The sequence below is a fragment of the Phascolarctos cinereus genome, unplaced genomic scaffold (genome assembly GCF_003287225.1).
Source record: "Phascolarctos cinereus isolate Bilbo 61053 unplaced genomic scaffold, phaCin_HiC Scaffold_1;HRSCAF=81, whole genome shotgun sequence".
NCBI lineage: Eukaryota > Metazoa > Chordata > Mammalia > Diprotodontia > Phascolarctidae > Phascolarctos > Phascolarctos cinereus.
In genome coordinates, this window is record NW_027555514.1 from 269,450,140 (window position 1) to 269,465,212 (window position 15,073).

Consider the following 15,073-nt stretch of genomic DNA (forward strand, 5'->3'; position numbering starts at 1 on the left):
ATTTTAAGAAAAAAATGAACATTCAAAAAGTATCTGAAAAACATTCATGATAAACATTTTAGTCATAATCCAGGAATCCACCAAGTTAAGGTGCTAATATTTCATTGGTGGCGGAGGAGAAGAGAAGGTGGGGGAAAGAGAAAATGCATGCTTGTTAACTGAAAAAAAGCAAACTAAAATGAAAGCTACAGTATTAAAATTCTTATTCTTTGCCTTAGTAATGGAAATCCGTCTGACAATTTCTCCCAAAGAAAGCTTAAAAAAATCAGATACAATTCTATGCCAATACTCCAAAACTATCATTGAAAAGTCATTTCTGATCTTCTTTATAAACTCACTTTCAAGAATTAATTTTCATTTTGGTATTAACCATTCTATATTGAAAGAATTCACCATGCAACTTCATATTTGCAGATTTACTTTACATATTTAGTATCCAAGTGCTAACTAATCATCTATAGTAATGATAGATTTATATCCTGAAAATATTTTCCTTAATTAAAAAAAAAAAACAACGAACTCAATAGTGAATAATTACCTTAAAGAGGATTGTGATGTAAACATTCTAACTGTGGATGCCTGATCTTTATTTATCTCTTGTTCCTGAGAGAGTAAAGCAGTCTCTGGGATCAGAGAGTCTGCTGTTCCATTTGCTTTATCCATTAAGCTATCTGGAAACATATTTTGCTCATCATCTTTGTCAATTAACAAAGTTCTAGACTCTTCTTTGTCATCTAAGACATAAGGTGAGTCTGTGGCAGACAAGCTATTTTTGTCTCTTATTTCCATAAAAACTTCTTCTGTCCCACTTCTGCCAACTAGCCCAGTACTCTCATCTTCTGTTATTTTGCCTAAGCTCTTATCCGACGAATCCAAAAATGACATCCCTTTCTGCAGATTTGTGTCGCTGGCTGACTTAAAAAGACACGGATCCACGGAGGGGACGTGGCTAAGGTCAACACTCAGGGACCTATTGTCTGCCATCAAATTCACAGCGGAACCCCGCGCGGGATCCACCACACCAGGAACAGATTTCCTTTTAGACTTCAGAGCGTCTCCAGCGTCCGTAGGTGAATCTTCAGGGACCACCGCGCCTTGGCCTTCCAACAGGGGAGACCTAAATGAATGGGCTTGATCTATCGGGTGGAGCAGCAGAGCAACTTCTGCACTTTTCAGCAAAATGCCCACACAGACAGATGTCTCTGTGGCAGGTTTGCCCGTCACTGCTTCCACATCTTTCCTTAAGTTCTCAGAAAGCAGAACGAGCGACTCATGGAGGAAAAGCAGAAACAGGTACTGGTAGTGATTGATCTGCACGCTGACGTGTTTCTGAACGTGAACCAAGATGTGAAGGTCAGCATTTGGGGAAGTCGCGGCAGGGAGGGGAGCCGCAAAAGCTTCGGACGGAGGCGCGCTCGGAGCACCATCGGTCGTGGGCGCAGACTCAGTGCTGTAATACTCCTTGAGGAGTTTCTTGCGCTTTAGGCGACTGGCCAAATCGCTAGATTCGCTTTTTGAAACGTTTAAAGGTGTCAGGTTGCAAGACTGGAACTCTTTCTGGGACTCTGCGAATCGAGTGGGCTGGCAAATCCAGAGGGAAAGGGGAAAGGAGTCGACAAAGTTCACCGGCCGCCCCTTCCCACTTCTCATGCCTTCATAGTCGACCCAGAACTGGGAAAAGTGCACAGCCCAGACATCAGTGGCCGCTGAGGTCTTAAGAGTGTACTTATTTAACTCAGGAGTAACATAGCCTTTATAAACATCGTGCATCTTGGTATCTTGTTCATGAGCATGTCTCTGGAAGATTGGATGTAGGAGATCAAAATTATCACAAGATTTGGGAAAGCTGGTATACGTTTTACTAAAAAAACTGCAGTCTTTGAAGTCCTGGAACAAAGCTTCTAAATCAGAATGCCTGCAGTTTGGAGAATGCCTTGTATTTGTGGCAATCATTTCAGAACTCTGAACAGAAACTGCATGTGGTTGATCTTGATGGCATTCTGATTTCTTTTCAGAAGGAATGACAAGCTAGAAGAAAAAAAAAACATTTTATCTAGTCAAAGCTATAAGTACCTAAATTTATTTTCATTTATCAAAGCCAAGACTTAGCTCAAAAGGAATTTTCCTAAAAGTTTCACACAAAAAATCAGTTAAATACTTTACTACTTGAACATAAACTGTTAATTTGGTCACACTGCTTATGTGAGAGACAGCTAGATGGCACAACAGTGCACAGAGTGCTCAGCCTGGAGTCAGGAAGCCTAGAGTTCAAATCCTACCTCAGGCCCTTCCCACTTGGGTGACCTTGGGCAAATCACCTTACCTCTGTCTGCTTAAGTTTCCTCATCTGTAAAATGGGGATAATAATAACATCTTCCTTGCAGTGTTGTTTTGTGGATAAGATAAGTTAACATTTGTAAAGCCTTTTGCAAACCTTAAAACATTATATAAATGTTAGCTATTGTTATTAGGTTCAATATATAATATTATACAACACAAAGGACAGTTTATTATAAATTTTGGAACTGTGTACTGTTTCATACTTTTTTTTACATATGATATGTGACAGAAGGAAGAAAATATAATACCAAAAAAATATCAGATGCTGGGAACCTTTTTATGATGTGTATTTATTCAGATTTTTAAAATTCTCTGACCCAAGTTTTAGACTTTGAAGACTTAGAAAAGAGACTCAGGAAAAAGACTTAGGAAACAGAAAGGAGGAAAAGTAAATCATTCAACTCAAGAGACTGATTTCTGTTAATATTCATCCTTGTAAATGCTCACACACTAAAACTTTAATAGCAAGGTGCACAACAAGACAGAGTACCAACAGGGGACAGAGCACAGGGCCTGCAGTCAGACGACCTGGAATGGATTCCGACGTCCACCACTCATCAGCCCCCAAGCCTCACATTCCTCATCTGTAAAATAAGGCAGTTACGTAGACTCTCCTCTCTTTCTCATATATGGTATATATATTGTATGTATGTATACACACACAAGTGCGTGTTTACATATTACATAACACTTAGATCATATTATATTACATATAATCTCAAAGTTCTCTTCTAACTTTAAATCCTATGATCCCAAGATTGAATCAATATCTTAAACAACATTTTGAAAACTTTTAAATATTAAACATCTATATAGAATTTTCTTTATGAGAAGTTCAAAAGTCTTAATCCCCAACATGATAATCAAATTGCTGATCATGTATTGGAGGAAGGAAGCGTGATAGACTCAGATGAGCAAGGGACTGACTGCCAGCAGGATGGCAAGTATAGCCATCAGCAACCTTCAGGAGAGAAAAGTCATTCCAAATTCAGTTCCATTGGCCATAACAGAAGGAGGTTGGATTAGATGATCTTGAAAGCCCTATTTCTTCTTGACTAGACAGATGATCTCTAAGGCTTCTTCTAGACTCAAAATTTAAGACACTGATACTCTCTGACATGAGAGAAACAGGGATTTTTGTGAAGTCCACATCTCCTCACTCTTTACTACATGACACCATTTCTTTGGGTCCTCTCTCTGGAATGTGTCTGCTGTTAACAGTTTAACATTAGTTCAAATATTATGAATATTCAGGGGGACAAACTGCCAAATCTTACAATCAGAACCTTTGGTTTCACACATATAGACATGTGTATGTGTACATGTATATACACATACATATACACATACATATACATGTACGTACACACACACACACACACACACACACACACACACACACACACATATATTTTTAAAATCTCTTCCTAAGCCATAGGAATTGGACATGAAGAAAAGGAACCCTGAGCTAATTTTAAAACTTCAACTTAAGAACTCACCTCCAGCCAGAACATTTAAATCAGATTTAGTGAGCAGTAAAACTAAGTATGGTTTCACATCTTTCTTTCTCACTTCTGAATGGAAGAACAGCCAAATGAGGAAATGGAAGTCAGAAAATGAAACAAAGAGACTGAGGTAACCATAAAATGAATAATCAATTTCTCTATGATGACTGAAAATTTAAAGGTCAAAAATAAAGATGCTAAGTGAAAATCAGCATCATAGCTAAGAAAATTTATACCATCAAAGGCAAGCGAAATTCCAGAAATCATAATGCTAAATGCAGAACCTCTTCCTGGCTCGTGATGTCAAAGTAACTTTGTTCCAGGATCATGGGATTTAGAGCTGGAAAAGGCCTCAGAGGCCTAGAATTCAGTCTCTGACTCTACAGAAGAGGAAACAGAAGCTTCCAGAATTTATGTTACAACAGGCTGCAAAGGTACTAAATTAGGAGCGGTGTCAGGGTTCAAATCTCTGTGTTCCCCACATCTTTCCACTAACTCCCAAACAAGGAAGGTTGAGGAGACTAGACCTTGCCCTCATTGTTATTCTGGGCACCACATTTCAAGAGGGATACCTGCAGTCTTCTTCTCACCAGAGGTCATACAGTACCTTAAGCATTAATCCATCAACTCGAACATCAACGTGTTCATCAGATTTTGAATTGTCATTCAACTTGTACATGGCCATGAACTGATTGAGACTTTGTTTTAAATCCAACACAAACTGATTTAACCAGAGAAGACTTCTCTCATCCAGAGTAAATTGTAGTGCATTCAGTTGTACATAAAGGTTGGGACATGGAACTGGGCAGAAAAAAAATAAACACGAATGTAAAATTTATAGCTCTAAAGCATGAATAATCTTCACTGAAAACAGAAAATACAAGCACTGGGGTAGTAAGGCAGCAAGGTGGCACAGTGGACGGAGCGCTGGGTTTGGAGTCAGTAAGCCTTGAGTTCAAATCAGTCTCAGACACTTACTAGAGGTATAACCTTGGACAAGTCATTTAACCTCTAAATGCCCCATCAGTTTCCTCATCTATAACATGCAAACTGAAAGCACTATATAACTGCTAGCTATTACTATTAGCGACAGCCAAGGACGGCAAACTCTAAAGGCATCTCTGCTCAGTAACCCATCAGCGAACACTCTGGAAGTTGCTTTCAACCTCCCCCTGAAGAGACGGACTGGGACTCCCAGTTGAGGAAACTCCCTCTACCAAAGCAGGTTAGTCCCTTCTTTGCATCTCTGAGCCAGAGAGTTGTCTACGACACCAAGAAGAAAAGTGATTTGTCCACAGTCACACAGCCACCGCTAATGTGTCAGAGGTGGGACTGAACTCAGGTCTTCCTGCCTTCAAGTCGGCCTCTCCACCCAACTCTTTCTCCTTCCTTGGAAGTTCAACACTCAAGAGATGAGTCTTACCCACCTGCTCTAAATGACTAAGCCAAGAATGGACATGAGAAAGATTTCCTAAGTGATGCATCCACATCACATACAATTCTTCACAGTTTCTCAAATAATGTTTCTGTGCCCATTTCAAAGGAGTGAAACATGAACCACGTGCTCATTTCTACCATGCCTAGCACTTCCCCCTGCTTAAAGTCAGAAGGTCGCTCCTTCTCAGTTCTATTTCACGAGGAGTGAACGCGAGCTTTCTTAAAAATAGTCATGCCTGGGAATTCTTGTAAGTCAGTCTCGTGCACTGACACAAGACTTTTGAGGGTCCTGCTCTGACCTCCACATGGCTGGCATTAATGATGCTCATCAGAGTTAAACAACTCCAGGACTGGCAACATGCAAGAAAACTGACTCCCTGTACCGTACATCCTAGCACAGTGGTTCTCTGAGATGATGAGCTTTTTGTCCAGTGGCAAAGGGATGGAAAATTGACATACAAGACAAAAATCAACACAGATGTGACCCTTGTTCTCAGCAAATACAAATGTACATCAAAAAAAGATGGTGGAATGTAAAGGTTTATGCTGCATTAAACCAAGACAGGCAGAATGGCTTTGGGGGCAAAGAGTGTTCCTCTGAAGGTTTTTAGACATTTCTGAACACTGTTTCTCAGTGAAAATGGCTTAATGAATGCCTTAAACAAGACCCCCTTGGTATCGCTTAATTGTTAACATGACAAATACTGTTACCCAAACTGAAGAGAAAGCTTTAATTTAGCATGAGGTATTTTTAAGCAAGCTTGAAGGTCTACCTACTGACATCCTTCTAGCCCAGACCCTAATTAGGTCTGTAACCCAGTGCCTGGACTACTGCAAGCCCCAGGCTGGCCTCCTTACTCTCAATCTTTCCTACCTTAATTCATCCGACATACCTGCTGGTTAACTGCACCTATTAAATCTGTGTCATCACAGTAGTCTTCCTTAAACATTGCTTTCATCATTTCATTCTTCTCTGATGCCTAAGTTTCTCAGCCCCCATAATACTGCTCCACCCAACATTCCCGTAGTGCTTTACCATTCACTTGCACACATGATCTCATTTGACCCTCACAAATATCCTGTGAGGTAGAGAGGACAGACATAATCACATTTTACAGATGAGGAAACTAAAACTTGGAGGGATTAGTCAATCAATCAAGTATTTGTTAATGTGACCCCAAATGGGGTTGTGGCCCACAGTTTAAGAAGTGCTGACAGGGGTCACGAGTGGAAAAAGTTTAAGAAGCACTGTGATTAACTAAGGTCACCAGGTGAGAAAGGGGCAGAATAATGCCTGCAGTTCCACTGTGCCATGTTTGTCCCTCTGGCCCCATTCTCTCTGTGTGGCCTGATTTTGCCAAACTCTTCAAGCATCTTCCTAATTCGGCTGGTTTCTTCAACGCCCCATGAATAATATAGCATGCTCATTCCCACACCTCCATCTCCACATCCTCTCAGCTTCTTCCATTCTAGTCACTCCATACCCTTCTGATAAGGTCCAGTTCAAGGACCATCTTTGCAGTGAAAATTCTCGACTATTTCAGCCCTTAGGGAAACCCTACATGACTTTAATATACCACAAAATTCAGAACCTAATCATAGACTATTCTTTTGGACACTGCTTGTTTCATGAGCCTTGGGTTCTACTCCCAAATCACTAATCACTAGCTAGGAAAATACCCTCAAAAATCCCTCACCAGACCCTGCCATGTCCTCAAACTATCACCCAAGACCACTCTTCCCTTTCTCTAACAAACTTCCAGAAAACGCTGTCCACACTGACTGCCTCTACTTCATCTCATTTCACTCACTTTTCAACTATTTGTGATCTAGCTTATGATCGCACTTCTCAGCTGAACCTGCCCTCTCCAAATTAACTTAGAGGTTAACATTAATGAACCAACATCAACCTAGAAGGAGATCTCTTATTTGCCTATCTCCAGCATCCACTCCCTTCTTTCCATTTCCAGCGGATCCCCCAATTTGAGCACTCCTCGCCTCTTGCTTGGACAACTACAACACTCTCTTCACTGGTCTCCCTCCTTAGGTTTCTACTCCAATCTACTGTACAGACCATTACTAGTGTCATCTTGAAGGACTACTAGGATTTCAACACTATCTCACTCAAAAAATTTCAAAAGCTATTCACTGTCCATCTTATGGATGCAAATAGACATGGGCATTCAAGGCCCTCCCTAATCTGACTCCAACTTATCTTTTCAGCTTTACCTAACACGAAGTCTCTTTTATGCTTTCTGTATTGCAGCTACATAGATGATCAACATTCCTTAAATTTGTCCTGCCCCTTCCCTCTCGAATTTCCTCATGACACCTGGAACATGCCTGGAACAGCTCAAGTACTGTTCCTTCCTAAAGCATCCCCGACTGCCCCACAGGGGATGACCTCTCCCAGCACTACACTCACAACCTTTCCATCTACTAATCAAGCTCCATTCCTATTACGGTGAAGGTGCTCCTCTCTCACTGTCACCTACTGCACTGTAACTTCCTTGAAAGTACCTCTCTGGGGTCTTCTTTATCTTCACATTACACTGCCCTGCACACAAGCCCATGACAAATCCACGCAGCTCTACTCCTTCTGTTCATTGATTATTGTGGTCTAAGCTTTGTCTTATCTGCACAACCAGAGGCTAAATTCTTTGAAGACAGAGACCAGATTGTCAGGCATACAGACACATGCTGACTAATTAAAAATGACATTTAGAAAGTGAAACTATTAACAGGGAAGGAATAGTATTTTAAGGAGTCTTTCCTGAGAAATTCCCAAAAATAAAAGTCTAGGTAACTTCACTTCAAAGTACACAAAACCCAGAAGTTTTTCATACTGAAAAATGGTTTACTTCTAACACTAATGAAGTGAATGTAAAAATCACATACATGTTCTTTGAAGGCCGCTCAGGTGAGTACAAACACTAAACTATGACATTAGTAAAAAGCTACTTTGGACACTGCTCTCTTACCTACCTTTCTTGGTACTCTTTGCTGATTTCTCTGTTTACTCTCACCCCATTAAGGTGATCATCCCTCAAAACTCTGCCCTCAACCTTCTCCTTTTCTCTTTCTATATTCTTCTTTTCCACCTCATTCACACCCAAGGCTTTCATTCCCATCTCTACACACACAATTCCCCCATTTCTCTCTCTCTACCTCCCTATCTCTTTCTCTCTCCCCTTACATCTCTCCTCCCCTATCTTTCCCCCCATCTCTTTCTCCCCCATCTCTCTCTCCCCTCCCTCTCTCTCTCTCTCTCTCTCTCTCTCTCTCTCTCTCTCTCTCTCTCTCTCTCTCTCTCTCTCTCTCTTTCTCTGTCTTTCTCTCACCCTGTCTCCCTTATTGAACCTCTCAGATCGCTCATTTTTCCTATGTATTCAATCATCATCTATTCTTTCATAAAAGTTATTTATGAAAGTACTTCATTCCCACCTCTTAAAGGGTTCTTACCATCAATGAAATCATAATCTCATTTTTCATCTTTGTAGCCTCACTGTCTACCAGAGGGTCGTGAGTGTGGTGTGTACTTAATAAAATGTTTATTGAACTGAATGCTAAATTTAACAGAAAAATGGTTTTAATTAATTGGAATCACTGGACACAAAGCTCAATGCTTTTTAAACAGAAAGTGGGATAAATGAAAAGGTATATGAATTTGTTGTATATTCATTTATAGAATTAGTGGAAAGGGAGCCAAGAACAAGCTAGGAGACAAGAGTTCTAGTTCCAGCTCTTTCAATCATCACCTAGGTAATCTTGGGCAAGGCATATGATCATAACCCCTGTTTCTATTTCCTCAGTTGTCAAATGGAGATAATAGCTCTTTTTCGTATCTACTTCTAAAGGTCATAGTGAAGATCAGATGAAATGTCCATGAAAACTCCCAGACAGAATGTGTACAGCATATAAATGAAACATGATTAAGGCAATGAGGCACTACGTTACAAAAGTCTTGAGCTGGGCGGGTGTGGGGGAATGGACATCTACCTAAAGTAAATTTCTGTGTTGCTCTGATTTGTCCAAGTTCACACCCCCACCTAGTATGTTTTTTAATTGTTGTTCATTTGTGCCCAATGTTTCATGACCCTATTTGGGGTTTTCTTGGCATAGATCCTGGAGTGGTTTGCCATTTCCTTCTCCAACTCATTTTACAGATGAGGAAACTGAGGCAAACAGGGTGAAGTGACTTGCCCAAGGTCACACAGCCAATAAGTGTCTGAGGCCAGATCTGAACTCAGGGAGAAGAGTCTTCCTGATTCCGGGCCTGGCGCTCTGTGCACTATGGTGCCTCCTGGCTGCCCCCTCCCAGTATAAATGTTTGTTCTAATAGAGCTGTACAGCAGAAGTTCATTTATGAACTAAAACAAGCAACAGCCGTCTCTATCACCCTTTTTGTCCATAACAGTAGCTAGGGTTCACAGAGCACTCTCAGGCAGCCACGGTGTTCTGTATAGTCATCTCCTCTGATCCTCACTATTATTATCCCCATTTCTTGGATTAAGACACTGAGACCTGGAAAGGCTACATCATGTCCAGCGCTTAAGATGGGGTTGATCTCAGGTCTTCCTGACTCAAGGCAACTGCTCTAACACTGCACCACTTATCCGCCCTAAGTACGCCCGAGTGCACCACCTATATGTGTGAGTGAAGTAAGTGCAGTGTTTTAGGAGAGCTGGGTCATCCTCCATCCTCAAGACATTAATAAGACACTGACAGATGCACGACATCATTGCTGAGAACATCCCCCTCCCCCACCTCTTATCACAGCCTTCCTTTCTGGCACAATTCTTATCCAGAAATCTTTCACAGATGAAGAGAACATACAAATGGTTTCCTATACACCGTTTTTTCCAATTCTTCATTTTAATATTGTCTACTACAACACTGGGGAAGTGGGGGAATGTCCTCAATAAACATGAGCAAGTCTTACAAAGCATCACTTCTGGAATATTTAACTTGAAAGAGCTATATAGGCAATGAATTCGCAGCTCAACTCTGAATCTTGAGATTGCCTTCACAGAATAAGCTTGACTTAAAAAAAAAACCAACAGCTTATTATCAGCTCTTAATATTAACTATTTCAAATGCATTGCTATGATAAAAATTTGCCTGTCATAAATCTGTTATTTGGTTTGAAAATAACACTAAAAATTAGTTATTTGTTACATTCCCCATTCATCCTGAATTGCTAAATTTTTTTTAGTAGCTAAAATTAGGTTGGATTTTACAAAAGAGAAATTAAAGCTTTCAATTTATTCTGGAAATATAATTTTGATACTTCAAATTTTCACATTTTCATCAGATAATCATCAGAAGCTTAATAACTATGTGCCAAATAAGTCACGAATAGAAGAAAATATATCTTACTGGGAAAATCCTTGCCATCTGGATAGTAGTATTCTGTGAATTCTATATAAACAGCTGACATTTCTTGTGGAAGATAGAGGGATTTTTTATTGCAGGAAATCATCGTTTTGGGGGAAGATCGATACTGGTCAGCTGTAGAGACCTGCAAAAGAATCCAGACTGCTTAAATGATATTATTTTTAAAAATCAAGAATAAAATACTTTCCAAATGGAATCTGTGAACTCAAAGCACTTTGACAACAACGTGTTTGATTTAAAAAAACAAATCTCTCTGCAGCCAACTTTCAAGAGATCTATTCATGATTTTAAAGAAGGATTTTGTTTCTCTCAAAACCCAAGGGATAAGTGTCAAAAGGAATCATGATTTAACCTCAAACTGAATCTTTTAGAAAGACATTTCAGATGATCCTGAAATGACAAGGCAAGTTGACCACTCACCATATCATCTGACAACTGCAGTCACTGAAGATTAAATACCACAAATTCCAAGAGAATAACACGTAAAAATGAAGATTAAGCAACAGGCATGTAAAAGAGAAAAATCCATGTCTACAGGCTGCCATGTAAGCTTTCCCCTCTCTATCCTGCCTAAAAAAGAGAGGTACAAAACAGCCCGTAATCTCGTGAATCCTCCCTTTCTGTTTCCGCAGTGACTGTAGATTATTATCAGTAAAGGAAGAAGGGATGCAGCCGTCTATAAAGTTTACTTTGGTCATTAATACCCCAAACATTGAGATCCTTAGATGGGCTACCCGAGGAACTGAATTTTATCAGTCTTGACCTCTTTATTATAAACAAAACCAAAAGAGAGAAGGAAGCTACAATTAACTAGCTCATGGTTTCTCTAGAGAAGGCAAACAAAAGAAATGATAGAGTTGGTTTTACTGAGTGCACAGAGTGAACAACAAAAAAGAAAAGGAACAGGCAAATACGAAAAAAAGTTGGAAGGAAGGAAGCCTAGAAATAACACGCCTCAAAGCATACAGAACAACAAAAATCGAAATTTTAAAAGTCAATCAGTGGTGGCGCAGTGGATAGAGATCCGTCCTTGGAGTCAGGAAGACCCGAGTTCAAATTCTTCCTCAGATGCTTGACACTTACTAGCTGTATGACCCTGGGCAAGTCACTTAACCCCAACTGCCTCATAAAAAAAAAATTTAATTAAATAAAAGTCAGTCCATGGAAAAAATTAGGTATATAGCATACAGAAGTAACAGAACATAGTATCAAAATGTTTATTAAACTTAAAGACTTGAACAAGGACAGTATAAACTCACTATACAACAAAAATTCACCAGAAAAACTGAAAAGCAGGCTGGCAGAGATAAGGTTTAGACCAACACATCCCACCATATACACTAAGATATGCTCTAAATGGATACATGACCTAGCTATAAAAGATTACATCATAAACAAATTAAGTGAGCAAGAAATAAGTAACTTCAGCAACTATGGACAGAAAAAGAGTTCATTACTCAACAAAAGAGAGTATCACATTGGATAAAACAGAAAATTTTCATTGTAAAAAATGGAAAGGTTTTTTACAGGAACGAAATCAACACAGATAAAATTAGAGGAGAAAGAGTCAAAATGGGGGGGGGGCGCGCAGGGGGGCGGAACCCTCTGTAGCAAATTTCTGCCACATTTGTATCCAAGCTACAAAATGAACTAATTTAAATATATAAGGACAAAAGTCATTTCCCCACAGATGAATGGTCAAAGGATATGAAAAACTAGCTATCAAAGGAAGAAATCTAAGCTACTAATAACCACCTATAATGCTCCAAATAACTCATAATTGCAGAAATGAAAATTAAAACAACTCTGAGGTTCTACTGCATACCTATCAGAGTGTCAAAAATAATTTTTAAAAAAAGGAAGATGGGAGTTGCCAGAGGGACCTATGTAAAGAGAGGTACATTAACACACTGTTGGGAAAACTGTGAAGTGATTCAGCTATTCTGGAAAGCAAGTAGGAGCTATGCCCCAAAAGTCACTAAATTGTGTATCCGTTGACCTGATGTTACCACCAGTAGTCCTATACTCCAGAGAGATCAAAGAAATGAAGGAAAAGATCCACATGTACAAAAAATTCACAGCAGCCTTTTATCTTATAGCAAAAAAAAGGAAACAAAAGGTTATCTTCTATTAGGGAATGAATGGCTGAACAAATTGTGATGTAAGGATATAACGAGATATTCTACACTGTGAGAGAACCCTAGGAAATCTGCATGAATTGAGGAAGGGCGAAGTGAAGCAGAAACTAGGGAACTCTTTATACAAGTACAAAACAGTCAAGAAAAATAATCCTAAAAACCCAAGGACTCAATGCAATGATCAACCATAATCTGAGAAAGCTATGATATATAAGGCGGTAAGGGCAAAATGGATGGAGAGAATTATTCTAAGCCTAAATTAAATTCAGCCATATCAGGCAGACCTAGCCAAAACACTTTATTTTAAATAAAATGGTGGCATTGGCTTCCCAGAGCTACTTGTAAGAACTACTAAAAGTTTTCCTAAGTGACATTGAAAGGACATAGAACTTACTTGGTATATATTGAAATCTGCAAGTCTAACCACCACAGAACTGGACATTAGCTTAGCTTTTGATTGCTGAGATGATGTAGAAGGAGTTCTAGAAATCCCTTTCGGCACCGATTCTTTCCCTGTAAGAAATAAAAAATTGTTAAATGTATTGCAAAAGCATTTTCATAGTCAATGGCATGGTCCTTTATTATTACTAGAACTATTAGAAGTCTGCAGTAGAAAACAGTTATAACTAAAATAATTCCATCTCTTTTAAACAAGAAACCCGCACGCACAAAAATGTCCAAGATAATGTCTTCCAAGGCTTTGGGCTATGACTACATCCTTTACCTTTCCTACTTCAAAAGATTCCACAGAACTGCAAAAGATGTTGACAAATCCTACCTGAGATTTTATACACATTAAAGCTTAATTTTTTTGCGTGCCTTAGTCTCTAGCCTGAGATTTTTAGAGTACAGATCTTTAGAAATTAAGTAGAGAGGACAGAGAAAAGGCCAATGTGATTATACATATGACAATGGAACCCTGTGATGTTGTTAGAGGAAACACACCTGCTTGGATATGCTGAGGAGGAGCATGTGTTGGGGATTTGGGAGGAGAATCAACATTGTGATCCTTCACGACCTGTTTAAGCATTTCAACATTGGAGCTGAACTCGTCCAACAATTCTTTGGCCCATCCATTTTTGATCTTGGTAGCATCGCTATAATACATCCAGTGACTACAGCTGTCTCCTACAAATACCAAAAGACAAAATTAATTTCTTCTCCTCTGTTCAAGCTTTTAAATAAGCAAGATTTTACAAAAAATAGAGAGGCAACACAGTAGTAGATAAAGAGGTGGTCTTGAAGTCTCCAAGACCTGGCTTCAAGTTCCAATTTTGACATATTCTGGCTAGGCGGTCCCAGGTAACTCATTGAACTTCAGTGCTCTGGGCAAATCTCCAGAGACACAGTCAAAGGAGCAGCTTCATCCACAAGGTCCCTGGACCAATGAGATCTCAGGCCCAGGCCCTACTCTGAGTCACAAGGATGCTTTCATTTCCTAACTAATCTACTACCTTTTAACTGATAAAAAGTGAAATAAGCAGAACCAGGATATATACAATAACAACAAAATGTAAAAGGACAATGACAGCAAGACGAATGGAACCAGCTTCTGTGACAGAGCTGGGCTCCACAGAAGAATCAAAGAGGATGGAGCCCCTTCCTTTCTTGGGAGCGCTGCAGCACCATGGACAGGGACAGAGTATATCATATCAGGCTTCCTTTACCTGTTCCTTAGTTTCACTGAACTCTTTTTCTCTTCTTATTCTTGGTCATAAGAGATAGTTCTTTGGGATGGAGAAGAAGCAGAGATATATTAGAGCCAGCAAGGTGACACAATGGATAGAGCACCAGGCCCAGAGTCAGTAAGGTCTAGGTTCAAATCCAGCCTTAGACACTTACCAACTGTTTGATCCTGGGCAAATCCCTTAAGAGTTATTTGCCTCAGTTTCTTCATCTGTAAAATGGGGATAATTACAGCACCTTGACTCCCAAGGTTGTTGTGAGAATTCAAATGAGGTAATATTTGTAAAGCACTTAGCACAGTGCCTGGCATATAGCAAGCATGATATAAATGTGAGCTGATATTATTATTATATTGGGAAATGTAGGTGATGCGAAAACAAACAATTTTTTAAAAAAATCTACTCTCTTTCAAATTCACCTGCCATGTATTTTGGTTTCTTAGAGATCTAAAAATGGGCAAAACCTGATCCCATATAGGCAGAACCAGTTTGAAGCTAATTATCTGTCAGGGCTTTTGTCAAGAAATCACTCCTGTGGGCTGTCAAATGACTCATCCTCAATACCGAGCTG

At 39.6% G+C, this 15,073-nt stretch overlaps 1 protein-coding gene across 2 annotated transcripts in view; it reads right to left on the minus strand.

The window, feature by feature from the left end:
- BLTP3B (bridge-like lipid transfer protein family member 3B) overlaps positions 1-15,073 on the minus strand; it is a 76,732-nt gene that overhangs the window by 13,847 nt on the left and 47,812 nt on the right. For both annotated transcript variants that reach the window (XM_020978981.2, XM_020978982.1), the window contains 5 exons: positions 13,763-13,945; positions 13,212-13,330; positions 10,662-10,803; positions 4,453-4,646; positions 539-2,028 (listed from right to left, as the gene is read on the minus strand). In XM_020978981.2, coding sequence (XP_020834640.1) covers positions 539-2,028; positions 4,453-4,646; positions 10,662-10,803; positions 13,212-13,330; positions 13,763-13,945 — 2,128 coding nt within the window. The remainder of the gene's footprint in view (positions 1-538; positions 2,029-4,452; positions 4,647-10,661; positions 10,804-13,211; positions 13,331-13,762; positions 13,946-15,073) is intronic.